Consider the following 14,906-nt stretch of genomic DNA (forward strand, 5'->3'; position numbering starts at 1 on the left):
CACTGTTTCAATATAATTTTATTAGCAGTTATTACATCAAAATTCACATTTATAGGATCCAAAGGACTGTCTTAGAAAATTCTAAAGTATATGTAGTAAGATCTCAACAGTAAGATACAACATATTCTCATTATAGCACAGCCCTTAAAAAGTCAAGAATACTGAGAAGTAAGTGCAGTTCTATCAAGAACTAGAAATGAATTCTGCGTGCAGAGTGTCACTTAAAGCGAAGTTCCATGAAAGTATAACATACTTCTATGGATGTGAATTTCAGTGGCAAACATCATTGGCTTCCAAACTGACACTAAAGGAATTTCCAATCAAAACACAAGCACAGTGGCTTTCATCCAATATAGAGCTATGACAATTCTACAAAGAGACCCTGAATCCTTAAGTACTTGTAGTATGATTTTTTGCTGTGACACTAGTACAAAACACATCAACTCTAATGCATAGATTCTGACACATTATGACAACAAAATACTAAAGATAGCCTTTTCCTAGATCAGAAAATGCTGAGTTTTCCAGTGTAATAAACGCTGGTCATTGCTGATCTAGTGAAATTCTACATCCTCCAGCTTGAGCAGTATTGTAAGATTCACAAATATTACATTTCATGCCTAATATATGGAACTGGACAGTAGATCTCCCATTGCAATCATTGCAGAGAATCTGAAAAGTGAAGAGAATTCAAATTAAGTATATTAAACCTTATAGATACAAAGTGGCACTGTCTGCCCAAAACAATTCCTCAAAAATCATACTGAAGAACTGAAACACATATAGATAAGTCTAAATATTTCCCCAAATAGAAATGTCTTTTATTTATTTTCTGAAAATTCTAAGAGGGCTACTAAGGTAGCTTTGAATTTAGAAAATGAAAGTGTAAATTTGAGTCAAGAAGTCTTATTTTAAAACTGTTCCCAAATAGTATATAAATAGTACTGGGCATAAAATTTAACATAGGCATTATCAGATTGACACCTATATTTACAGTTCAAAACAACATGCATGATTTCATTATTCTTCCTTGACACTTGCAAAATTATCTTAGTTAATAAAATCTTTACACACTTATAATATCTTTTTGCTTATTCTTTAGGTTTAATATACTAAGTTGTCAATCTTCTATGCCTCAAAAATAAAGTCCAAAGAAGCAGTTCTTAAAATTTAGTTAAAAAATAAAAGGTTTTGGCTCATCCCTAAAATGACAGTAAGAGGGGCACCCGGGTGGCTCAGTAGGTTGAGCAGCCGACTTTGGCTCAGGTCAAGATCTCACAGCTCGAAGGCTTGTGAGTTCAAGCCCCATATCAGGCTCTGTGCTGACAGCTCAGCGCTTGGAGCCTGCTTCAGATTCTGTGTCTCCCTCTCACTCTGCCCTCCCCTGCTCATGCTCTGTCTCTCTCTCAAAATAAGTAAATAAACAAACAAACAAATAAATGACAGTAAGATATCACTTGAGAATTAATCTCTTCTAACACAAAGATCCAAAAAAATAAAAAAGGTGTTAACCTGAAAACAGATCAACGCATTAGTATGTAAGAAAAGCATTAGCTTTAGAATACTCATACCTGTTTTCTTAAATTCCACATGAGTGAAATCATACAGTATTTGTCTTTCTCTGACTGACCTATTTCACTCAGCATAATACATTCTAGTTCCACCCACATCTTTGCAAATGGCAAGATTGCATTCTTTTTGATGACTGAGTAATATATGTGGAATTTAAGAAACAGAACAGATGAACATATAGGAAGGGGTGGGGGGGATGGAGAAGAAAGGGAAACAAAGCACAAGAGACCCTTAACAACGGAGAACAAACCGAGCGTTGATGGAGGGACATGGGTGGGGGATGGACTAGATGGGTGATAGGTACTAAAAAGGGCACTTGTGGAGAGCATTGGGTGTTGTATTTAAGTGATAAATCACTGAATTCTACTCTTGAAACCATTGCGTGATATGTTTACTAAAATTTAAAAATAAATAAGATTAAAAAAATAGAATAGTCATACCATAGTAAATAGAAAACTTCCAAGTTTGTTCAAAATTATAATTTGGAATACAATCTGAATGTAGAAAGATTAGTGGTTGCCTAGAGCTAGGGGATTGGGGAATGACTGCTAAAGGGTATGGGATTTCTTTGGGGGGCAATATCCTAAAATTGACGGTGGCTGATGTTTGTACGACTCCAAGAATATACTAAAAAGCACTGAATTGCACACTTTAAATGGATAAGTTACATGGCATATAAATTATATCTCAATAAAGCTGTTATTTGAAAAAATGACCTACATGGAACAAAGCACACTGAAGCCTCTAGTAAAACATCACGTAATTACCAGTTAGTATTCCAAAAGCAATCCTTCATTTACCTTACTAACAATTCAATTATCCACATGAATAAAAAGGGTAACGAACATTAAAAAACAAAAAGTAATCTTCTTCAGAAATCAACAAATACGTATGCCTGAAATAAAATTTAAAATAATTAGAAATAAAGCATCATTAAAAACATCAGACCAGTAATTCACCTCCACACCATTACATGACTGACTGGCTCTGACAAGTAATACATAAATAATTCAGAATAAAGTTTCTGCCTGCCATCTAGTGTTGGGAAGAATTGCATAAAGGTATTCTTAGAATTTTTTGGTCTGGTCCTTTGAATTTAAAATTTATATTTTGTCCTTCCCATTAATCATCACATTGGTGTTTCTGCCAAAGCAGTATTTTTTAGACAGATTTGAGCAAAAAGGCAAAAATAAACAAGAACATCAACTAGGAACCTGAAAAGTTTTAGGCATTGATCGTACTCACATCCACAGTCATGTTCTGATATTCTGATGGCATAGGAGTCTGTGCTACCTCATCATCCAGCTGTCTCCAGTACCTAGTCATATCTAAAGCAGAGTGCATACATAATGGACATCTGTAGCCTCTAGAAGAAACAGAGAGGTTATTTTCCAAACATTTAACAAGGAGTATATCAACTCAGGTATACAAGAGGATGCATGCTAATTGGTACATAAACCATCCAAAACAGAGCATTATTCTGAATTTTAAGATGATCGGTGGATCCATGGCATTTTTTAAACCTACTCTTTTTCCTCAGCTCTCTAAAATTAGAAGGAATCAGCCCGTATTCTTTGTAGAATATATTCAATATATTTTAAAAGCCAATTAAGCTACTTTCTAACTAAATGACCTCAATTCCTTAATATATTCAGGCAACTTAGATCATATTATTTTCTCTCTAAACATTCTGAAAAAGTTCCCTTCTATCTGGCTCTTATATTAAATTAAAATTTCTGCTTATGAAAATACATTTACACAGTCTTTTCTATCCTAACTACTCTCATCTCATTGTAACATCCTTTCCCCATAATAAAGTTTCTGCTTTAGATAATCTTGTTACCAGCTTTCTTTGCAGATGATTATCCTGGGCCAATATACTGACCTAACAGGATTCTGAGTGACAATACCTCAGCAATCTTACAATGCTATCGATTGCCTCTGGTAGAGCCCATGCCTCCTGTTAAGCAAGGCCAGAAAATAAGAGTCTCTTGAAATGAGGGATGAGATAAGGCATACTGCAGACATGGGGGAAAAGGTGCAGTCCTACATACACAAGACGCTTTGCCCAGTTTACCACTGTGCATTTACCCTGCCCATCTCAACATAAATATGTCACGCCCGACACAGTGTGAGGAACAGAGCTGACCCACTTCCACATCCCCGAAAAAATAATAAATCAGCATCTTACAATAATTAATTTTTAAAAATCCCATCAAACACTCACTCTTTCAACATTTCTTCATAACACGTTCTGAAAAAAATATATAACATTGTTTCAGTAAAACAAAAACTATCTGCACTATTTTCAATTTTGAGAGAAAAAACACAAAATTCCTTTACCTATGTAAAAGATGTCCACACGGCAAGACATGAGCAACAACACGGGATGTGTGAATGTCCTGTAAAGGAAATAAATGTCAGTGCCTGCATGAAGACAATATAAACATCCACATATCTTAAATTCAACAGGGAATATTTCCAAAGCAAATGATATTTTAAGCTTACCTCCAAACATATTGGACAATTCTGCCGGGAAACATTTTCAATACACTGTTTAAAAGAAAAACTCAAATTACTAAAAACTTAACTAAATGGAAATGACAAACAGATTTACTAATAAAAACAATAAAGGAAACAACACTACTAACTTACTAAAGATAATAATTAAAAATACATGTTTCTTATATGTCAGATAAGAACTGAACAGCTAACTCACATAACTATTTCAGGCTTTGCACATTACCTGAAACAATGAAATTGCTCAGTATATCTTAATTGTTCAAATTATCTTCGTTTTACGCATAAGGAAAATCAGTGAATCAAGATTTACCAAAGATGCAGAGAAAATAACGTTTGGAATCTATTTTATATGTGTTTTGCTCCAAAGTAAACTACTTAATAATATCGATAATGGTAAGAGTTCATATTCTTGAAATTTACTACATGTCATATACTAAGTACATTACCTGTATTAGCTCAGTTAAGTCCCACAACTCTAAATGAAACAGGTACATTACCCCCATTTTACAGATGAGGTATCTGAGGCCTAGAGAAGCTAAATAACTTCCAAAGTCATTTGCCAATAAGAAGTGGAACGGTTTTTGAACTCCAACAGGCAGCCTCCAGTGTCAGAGTTCCTAACTTGACAAGACAGTGTATGATTAAATGGGGGAAGGTAAGGGAAAGCGCCACGCCATGGATGATGCCCAGGTTTTTTAAGTAAGCACCTGAGCACATGATAGGACCATTTACTAAAATACAGACAATAAGAAATAACTGAGAAACAAGACAAAGATACCACAAGAGAAAATGTGTATATAGTTTTTGAAAGATAACACGGCTATCACCCCAACTCAAATCTGTAAAACCAAACTCAATCTTTTATCTCCAGCAAATTTACAATCTATTTATCCAGTACCTTAAAAGCAAGGGCTAAAAACCTTGGGAGTCTTTACTCAGCCCCATTCTTTTTCCCTTATTCACTGTCACCATATCCCAAATGTTCATTATTCATCTCAATTTATCTTAATACTTGACTATTTTAGGCCAGTTATTATCTAGTACCTATTTTTAAAAAACCCTCATTAATGTTAACTATACTGGAATTAAAATTTTTTTAATTTTAAAAATTAGTCTCTCTGTTCTCTGATGTTTATTAGATTTTTTTTCTAAATAATGAAAAATAATCTTAAAGGAACTGGTATCATGATATAATTACTATATCCAAATTAAAAATATTTCTAACTATGAAAGAAAACCCAAAAATATTTTCTGAATTTTCTTGGAATGCTGTTACATTGCTATTTCTTCTGTAATGTGCATTTTCACTTATTCTTAAAACCAGTATCAATGAGAAGAATCCATTACTAACTTACTTAGAAGTTGTCAACAGTATGCTAATAACTGATATAAGTATTCATACACACTATGAAGAAGAAAAAGAACTGTAGATCAGATATTCTGAGGCATAGATCTGAGGACACCTACTTAATACTGCTTAAGAATAAAAACCAACAGAGTTGTACTTGGTAATATCTGAAATTAGCATGCTTCCAAACATATTAGGATTTAAGCTAGTTTTCAAACACAATACAATATTTTTTAAATTACACAAACTTAGTTATATACCTTGTGCTTTCCTTGGAGATTCATAGCTAGACATAAGTTACATTTCAAACAATGGAAAAAATCTTCCTTTGGACCAATCCTAAAAATACATGTGAAAGTCAAAAGATTAGATTCATTTTTACAGAATGGTATCTATCCAAGTCTTTTTTCCTACAAAAATCTACACACACACACACACACACACACCCTTTGGGCTTTATTTTTTACATAAATGGATTCTTTCTCTATTTCCTGTTCTGTGACTTTTTCTTCACTTAACAACATATCCTGAAGATTATTCTATGTCTGTCTATATAGAACCACTTCATTCCTCTTCATAATTACATAGTATTACATAGTATGGATAGACCATATTTTTTAAAGTATCCCCTTATATAATTTACTATCTTTAGTTAATACGATGATATAAAATAACTATCTTTATACAAACATCACTTAGCCTATCTGTTGATAATCTTTTATAAGATTTCTAAAAGTTAAACTATGGGTACTGAGGGTACTGCACCACTGGTTTTGATACTGACAAAACGACCTCCAAAAAGACAATACTAAATTATACCCGCACTAACAATGTATGACAGCACCTGCATTCCCTGCACCCTAGTGAACACTGGTTACCTATATGATAGACAAATACAAGATGTCATTTTAATTTGCGTTTCTCAGATTATGAGACAAGAAATATATTTTAATGTTTATGAACCATGTGGATTTCTACTGTAGATTGCCTGTCCATGTGCTCTTTTCATTCTTCTGCTAGAGTATTTGTCTTTTACCATTTTAAAGCAGCTGTTTATATATCCTGAATATTAACCTTTTTCATTTGTATACTTACAATTTTCTGGTGTGTGACCAAGATTATCTTGATTTACATATTTTGTCATACAGCCATTTTAATTCTATGTATTAAAAAGCCATTGATATTTTCTTTTATGGCTTATGCTTCTATCTCTTATTTAGGAAAGACTTTTGAAACCTCTAGGTCATAAATATATGTATACCTCTAATACTTATGGCTTTTAATTTTTATATTTTTCTTTTATCCATTTGAAATGTAAAGAGATATGATAAAGAGAAATTGCTAGTTGTCCCCAAATTTTTATTTTCCCCTTCTTACACAACAAGAGAACACACAGGCACAGGGCTGTCCTGAATAAAGACTACTTGCAACTTCTCTGGAGGTTGTGAACAGAAGAGATAAATGAAAATTCTGTGTTATGTCCTTAAAAGGAAAGCTCAACAAACCCTAAACACAAGCAACATGAAAAAAAACTCTATCATGGATCATCATAATCAAACTGCTCAAAACCAAAGATAAAATCTTAAAAGCAGCCGGGGGGCGGGGGGGAGACTTTATAGTGGAACAAAAAGAGGATGACACCAGATGTCTCACTGGGAACAATGCAGAATGTATATCCACAAAATACGGCAGAGCAACATTCGGTCAGCCTAGAATTCTATATCCGACAAAAGTATCTTTCAAAAATGAAAGTAAAATGAAGATGTTTCAAACATACAAAAACCAGGAGACTCTGTTTAAACAAAAACAGTCAACTTGGCATCAGTACATAGTCACAGTTAGAGGTGACCTGGTAGACTCTGCAGCAGTGTCTCTCAAACTTCACCTCAACACAAAGTAAGTATTTTTACATCTTGACCCAGTTCTCCCTTCATTTACACATATACACACACACTCAAAATGCTAATGAAAGTTCCACATAACAGTACTTATCCTTACCATGTATTTATCTCTTTTTTATGCTTTTTTTAAAAACGGTGGCGGGGACTAACTAGATTTGCTTCCGTTTAAAATAACTACTCTAAATAATATAACCTCTTCACTTCCATCCTCAACTCCAGTCTCTATCTGTCCCACCCCCTCACTCCATCCTTTCACTGCCTTTTCTTAGGCTTGGCTATTTATTTATTTCTACCCAGACCATTCTGATCTATTCAGCCTCGGCCTATCTCTGTTAAAACTTTACTGAAACATTCCTAAAATTAAGACCACTCCAATCCCTATAATCGGACAAACTCTCTAGCAGTGATTGCTTATTAAGCCCATTCTTCCACAAACAGAATAGAAATTTAAGAACAAGAATCATGCCTTCTATACTCTAGTGCTCTACACATGACAAAGATTGGTCTGATGCTTATTTAATAATTTGCAGAAATGTGAAAACGCACATCCTTCTCTTACAGCATCATCTTATTAGATGTTATATTTCCCCAAATGTAGTTACAAACTTGTATCTTCTTAAACTTTAAAAGTAATCCTCATTGTTTAAAACATATAAAACCCAGAAGAACATGAACCAACAAATATACCAACAAATACCTAAAATCACTCATGATCACAGCACTCATGGATAACTATTGCTAATATTTTGGTATGTATAATATCCTGACAGATAATTTTTATGAATCATTTTCCCAATCCCTAAATATCATTTAAGAATATTACTTTTGATATGGGCTTGCAAATTAACAATCTCCCACACAGGTTGTTTTTCATTTTTCACCATTATACTTATTGGTACAAGACTTATACTACACAGAAATCTTGGTACATATCTCTATTTCCTTGGGATAATCTCCTAAAAATGGAATTATATAGTCAAAGGGATGAAACATTTTTTTAGATCAGAAATCAGAACACCAAAACCACATCTGTTATATCATACTCTCATGGTAAGTATCATGGTGCTTATCTAATAACACTAAGAAATTTTATTGCCCCATTTATTAAAAAAAAAAAAAAAAAAGCTCATTCTAGTACATTTCAGTAAGGATATATGTACCTTCTGCCAAAAAATTCAGTATTGGATGTCTGCCCCTAATTAAAGAAAAACTGAAATCCTATCTTTTTAGGGCATATCACTCTTTAAGAGAATTACCGCCACACTCAAAAGATTACCTAACTATCATGAAGCTATTTTAAAATATAAAATCAGGAATAACATATCACTAACTCTAAGCAGTACTGATTTCCTTACAGTGATTACTACCTAAAGACAATAATCGTCAAGCTCATACCTCCAGACCAGAGCCAAGCCTAGAGGTGCCTTAAGCGCCAAGCACAAGAAATCAGATCACCCTTGCCTTGCAGCTTTGTTTAATAAACTAAAAGCAATAACTAAATTTCATAATATACTGAAGACAAAAAATACTTGTCTTTAATATCCAAAAGAGGACTCACTGTAAAAGATTATCAAAGAAGGTTAGCTACAAAGTGAAAAGATTGATATTTATGCAAATATATAAGAACTCATACATTCAAATGACATGATTTTTTTTAATGTTACCATGAGAGGGTAGAGTTTCCAAAAACACTGCTATTGCAAAAACATTTTTTAACCTGTCTTTTGATATTTTTGTTGTTTAAAAAAATAGTCATTATCTGATGGTCATATGTCATTTCTGACTACACACAGTATATGCCAATCTTATTTAATAGAGTTTGCTCCCAGTATCTTTTAACAATCTGAAAAAAATGAAGATGAACAGCTCTGAAAATCCCCAAGGGGGGGGTTGAATTTTCAGTGTGCCACTGGCACTCTGAAAGAACTGTACAAAGATGTTTCAAAGAGGGGTGGGCGCCTGAGTGGCTCATTCAGTTTAGCCTCAGACTTCAGCTCAGGTCATGATATTGCAGTTTACAAAGTTCAAGCCCTATGTCGGACTCTGTGCTGACAGCTCAGAGACTGGAGCCTGCTTCAGACTGTGTCTCCCTCTCTCTCTCCCCAACTCACACACTCTGTTTCTCTCAAAAATAAATATTTTTTGTTTCAAAGATTTTGAAATGTTTCAAAGATTTTTGAGATTTTTGAGATGTTTCAAAGATTTTTGAGCAATGACAAAAGACATAATGCCACCTAAAATACCTACTTGAAGTGATAACAATCCTTTAAAACACATACCATAGATGAATGGCCTCACTCAAAAAAAATGAACAATGTATTTCAAATGAAAAAAAAAACAAACATGGATTCTTCATCTAGTCATTCAACAAGGACTTCAATTCACAGTATTTTGTTACATGAACCTAAACGATCCCATTTTGCTAAAAAGATGTGTGACAGCGTTCTTCCATCTTTTATTATGTTCGTACACCAAAATTTACTCAGTATGGCTGAGTAAAATGGACAAATGTTGAAGTATGTGCATAAAGCATTTGGAAGAGAATAGACAATGTAAAAATTGAAAAAATTCACAGGACTGACATTCTAGTAGGGATTTATAAATCTAAAAATAAAAAATATTTTGTTATATTGGAACTAAAATGATGGCCACCTTTAAATACAAGGTTTCAAAAACACTGAATTTGGCAATGCATAGACACAAGTAAGGATAAGCCAGAATCTTACTAGTGATGTATCTGAGATCTGGAATCAATATTACATTTTGATGGTACAAGTGCAAGAAGAACCAAAAGTAATTACAAGCTAGAACCTATCAGAACTATATCTAAAACCTAGAATCAGTTATTAACAAGATAGACATGTGCCAGATTCATGACAAGTGACCAGTGAATAGTTACAGTCAAGGGATATTGTCAAATTTAGTACATATCTTTTCAAAACTAGAAAAATATGGAATCAAAATTTGGATTTACAATGCTTAAATTCTTATTAAAATTTCCAATGAAGTTGTTTTTCACCGCCTTTATTCTTACTTCTATCATTCATAATAATATATATAACAAAATATTTATTCTGTTATTTTAAAAGGTTTTAAAAACATACTTAGACGGTAAATGTTGATGACAAATTTTCCTCACATACAGAAAGGAATCATAACACCAAAAACATTCTGCTTAAGATGCACAGCCTACACATTATGAGCACACACTGTGTACATGGTACTCTCAGGTATAAAAATTTAAACTTTTGAAAATACCTTGATCTCATGAAGCTTAATATTACCAGGTATAGGAATTTAAAATTTAAAAATATCTTAACTTCACAAAGCTTAATGTATACAGGGCAGTATGAGATATGTATCCTGCAGTCTCAACAACTTGAGTCAACAAATTAACTATAAAATGTATTGATTCCTTTATTGTAAAGTGGTAATTAAAAGCTGTGTGCAGATCTGACATACAAAGTAACTCTGTACAACAGTGAAAATCAATTGGAGCTCATGAATCAAATAGGAGAAACCCTAGAAACAAGGCTCTATTTCAAAAAAAAAAAAAAAGCCACAGAAAAATAAACACAGCATGAGTTAAAAAAAATAAGCAAAACTAAACATATATTGTAAACTTCCACTCTACAATGGATAAAATAGCTTGTACAGGACCAAAGCTCCCACTGAGAACTACAAAGTCTGGATTCAAAGAAAACAAGCAATTTAAAAGCAGTAAAAAAAAAAAAAAAAAAAAAAAAAAAAATTTAAAAAAAATCAACAAAGGGCTTAAAGGGTCAATATTCCAGACAGAAGGGAAATACACTGAGAAAAATCCAACAGTCCCTGCTTCATCCTCCTTGGGGGACTTGCAGATCCTAAACTATACTGTCAGAAGCAAACAAGCTAAGCAGCAAACAGCAGGTAAGAGGATATGAAACCATGCAAACCCTCTGGCAATTTCTCGACTAGGGAGGCAAAAAACTGGGAGCCCAGATCCCATTACAAGAGTTGCCCTGATAAACTTTAAATCAAGACCCCTGAGGAAACATGTGCTAGGAGCCTGTGTTAGGGAAAACAAAAAAGAACAGGAATATAAATAAAACTTGGCCTCTAATCTTCTCAGTCTTTACTTATTTATTTTTTAATGTTTATTTATTTTTGAGAGAGATAGAGTACAAGCAGGGGAGGGGCAGAGAGGAAGACACAGAATCCAAAGCAGGTTCCAGGCTCTGAGCTGTCAGCACAGGGCCCAATGCGGGGCTCGAATTCACGAACCATGAGATCATGACCTGAGCAAGTCAGGACACTTAACCAACTGAGCCACCCAGGCACCCCATAATCATCTCAATCTTTAACTGGATTAGTAGGATCTGGCTCTACATGAACTGCTTGCCAAAAGAAAATTCTCTTTGGAGAATAATAAATAGCATTCAATTTTGTCCAACAACCAACTAAAAACAATATCAAGCATGCCAAAAGGCAGAACTAAAGAACCAAACACCAAAGGAGGAAAAACAGAAAACAGAACTGACCCACAAATAATCAACATATTGGAGTTATCAGACCCTGCCTTTAAATGACCAGTGATTAATATGTTGAAAGAAGAAAAAAAAATTTTTTTCACCTGAAAAAATTAAAACTACAAAGGATGGGGGGGGGGGGGGTGGGAAATTCAACGTAAATTCTATAATTTTAAGAAAAAAAAACCTAAAATTAAAAACTCAATAGGTTAAATAGCAGATTCAACACAGTATGACAGACACATCAGTAGGAACTAGCCAATTTAAGCATGAGGGGACAAGAGATAAATACAGAAAAAAAGAAAAATGTAAGAGACATATGGGACAGTGAAAAGGTCTACACCTAAAGTCCCAGAAGGGGCCAAGAGCAAGAGGCAGAAACATTATCTGAAGAAACACTGGCCAAGAATATTTCAAAACTAACAGAAGACATCAAGCCATAGATTCAAGAAATTCTACAAACTGCCAGCCAGATAAGTATCTCACACACCTGGACACATCATGGAAAAACTAAAAACCAACAACCTGAGGGGGGCACCTGGGTGGTTCAGTCGGTTGAGCGTCCAACTTCGGCTCAGGTCATGATGTCATCGTTCGTGGGTTTGAGCCCCGCATCAGGCTCTGTGGTGACAGCTCAGAGCCTGAAGCCTGTTTACGATTCTGTATACCTCTTTCTCTGTCCCTCCCCTACTCGTTCACGCAGGCTCTCTCTCTCAAAAATAAATAAACGTTAAAAAAAAAAAACCTGAAAACATTAAGAGGGGGATAAAAGATTGCCCTCAAAGAGGCACTAATAATCCTGACAGGCTATTTCTGAAACAGAAACCATGGCACCAGAATATCTTTAAAGTGCAAAAAGAAATTAATTCTATACTCAGCAAAGACAAAATTTTAAAATGAAAATAAAGACATTTTCAGAGAGACGAAAAACTGACAGAATCTGTCACCAGCAGAGCCTCACTGGAAGTATTAATAAAAAGAATTCCTGAAGCCAAAGGAAAATAATCCTGAAGATGAAAGAAATGCAGAAAGGCAAGAAGAGCAACAGAAATGGTAAATATGTAGGTAAATGTAAGAGAATACTGTTTGAAACAATGTCTTACAGAGTTTAAAATATCGTAGATTAAAAGACATGACAAGTACACGTAAAGCCTCTTAGTTAAGGTTCTTACACTGTCCAGAAATGATAAATGCATTACTCTAGTAAGCCAAGGATGTATAATTTCTAAGATAACTACCAAGAGAATAATGGAAGAATATATCTCTAATAAGTTTATAGAGAACAAAAATGAAACTTAAAACACGGACCAGGGGCGCCTGGGTGGCTCAGTCGGTTAAGCGTCCGACTTCGGCTCAGGTCACGATCTCGCGGTATGTGAGTTTGAGCCCCGCATCGGGCTCTGTGCTGACTGCTCAGAGCCTGGAGCCTGTTTCAGATTCTGTGTCTCCCTCTCTCTGACCCTCCCCCGTTCATGCTCTGTCTCTCTCTGTCTCAAAAATAAATAAATGTTAAAAAAAAATTAAAAAAAAAAAAAAAAAAAAAAAAAAAACACGGACCATCTGGGTGGCTCAGTCGGTTAAGTGGCCAACTCTTGATTTCAGCTCAGGACATGATCTCATGGTTTGAGGGTTCAAGCCCACATCATGCTCTGCACTGACAGTGCAGAGCCTGCTTGGGATATTCTCTCTCTCTCTCTCTCTCTCTCTCTCTTCCTCCCTCCCTCCCTCCCTGCTCTACCCCTGCTCACATTCTCCCTCAAAATAAAATAAACTTTAAAAAATATTTAAAAAATAAAGTAAAATAGAAAAATTGCCGATTAATCCATAAGAAGGCAAGCGAGGAGACGGAAAAAAAGACAGATAAATACTAAGGGGATAGAAAATACTAAACTTGTCGACTGAACTGTAAAATTGTACATTTAAAATTTATATATACAATTATATTAATAAGACTAAATATGCTAATTAAAACACAGCTTTCATTAAACTGAATAAAAAATAAAATTCAACTACATTCTGCATACAAGCTACATGCCTTAAATGTAAGCATACAAAATGTTTGGGATAAAAAAATAAAAAGGGGGGCACCTGAGTGGCTCAGTCAGTTAAGTGTCCAACTTCAGCTCGAGTCATGATCTCCTGGTTTGTGACTCTGATCCCCGCATCGGGCTCTCTGTTGTCTGCAAGAGCCCACTTTGGATCCTGTCTCCCTCTTTCTGCCCCTCCCCCACTCTCCCTTGGTCTCTCAAGAATGAATGAATGAATGAAAAGAGACATACATGCAAAAACTAATCAAAAGAAAGCTGATATAGATACAGCTCTTAAGGCAGAAAATATAACTAAAGATAAAAAGAGACAATGATAAATCAATCACAAAGGAAAACAGAACAATTCTATATAAATACCTAAAATACATAACGCCTTAAAATATATAAAACAAAACACAAAAGAGCATTTACTATAGGATCCCCAAAGCTCAAGAGAGTAGTTACCTTCAGAGGAGTGTATTTATTGACTTGTAGGGGGCATGAGAGAGGCTACTACAGTGCTATGAACATTCCACTTTTTGATCTGGGTAGTGATTAAAAAAATGTTTTCATAAGTAAATTCATAAGATTGTTTATGACTTCTACATCTTTTGGTATGTTTGTTATCCTTCCTTAAAAACAAACTACATAAAAACAAGTGATTTAAAATATTCTAGACAGTAGTTATGGAAAAAGACTGATATGGAACACCTGGAGCTTCTACATTATTGGTAACAGTTTTCTTTTGTTAAGTAGGCTTCTTGCCCAGCACAGAACCCCAATTCGGGGCTTGAACTCACCACGAGATCAAGACCTGAGCTGAGATAAAGAGTCAAGATGCTTAACCAACTGAGCCACCCAAGAGATCAAGACCTGAGCTGAGATAGTCAAGACGCTTAACCAACTGAGCCACCCAGGTGCCCTGGAAACATTCTATTTCTTAAATTGAGTGGCTGAGTTATTGTATTAGTACAGTTTACAACAGGGGTGCCTGGGAGGCTCAGACGGTTAAGGATCTGACTCTTGA

The 14,906-nt window shown here is 34.6% G+C and overlaps 1 protein-coding gene across 3 annotated transcripts in view; it reads right to left on the bottom strand.

The window, feature by feature from the left end:
- RCHY1 (ring finger and CHY zinc finger domain containing 1) overlaps positions 1-14,906 on the bottom strand; it is a 22,146-nt gene continuing 7,240 nt past the window's right edge. For 2 of the 3 annotated variants that reach the window (XM_078446034.2, XM_078446033.2), the window contains 6 exons: positions 5,704-5,782; positions 4,081-4,125; positions 3,916-3,974; positions 3,800-3,826; positions 2,818-2,938; positions 1-672 (listed from right to left, as the gene is read on the bottom strand). In XM_078446034.2, the coding sequence (XP_078302160.1) occupies positions 544-672; positions 2,818-2,938; positions 3,800-3,826; positions 3,916-3,974; positions 4,081-4,125; positions 5,704-5,727 (405 nt within the window). In that variant the 5' untranslated portion in view covers positions 5,728-5,782 and the 3' untranslated portion in view covers positions 1-543. Of the gene's footprint in view, positions 673-2,372; positions 2,468-2,817; positions 2,939-3,799; positions 3,827-3,915; positions 3,975-4,080; positions 4,126-5,703; positions 5,783-14,906 lie in introns of all 3 variants that reach the window. The other variant, XR_013555240.2, reaches the window with a different exon arrangement.

The sequence above is a fragment of the Panthera onca genome, chromosome B1 (genome assembly GCF_046562875.1).
Source record: "Panthera onca isolate mPanOnc1 chromosome B1, mPanOnc1 haplotype 2, whole genome shotgun sequence".
In the NCBI taxonomy this organism is placed as follows: Eukaryota; Metazoa; Chordata; class Mammalia; order Carnivora; family Felidae; genus Panthera; species Panthera onca.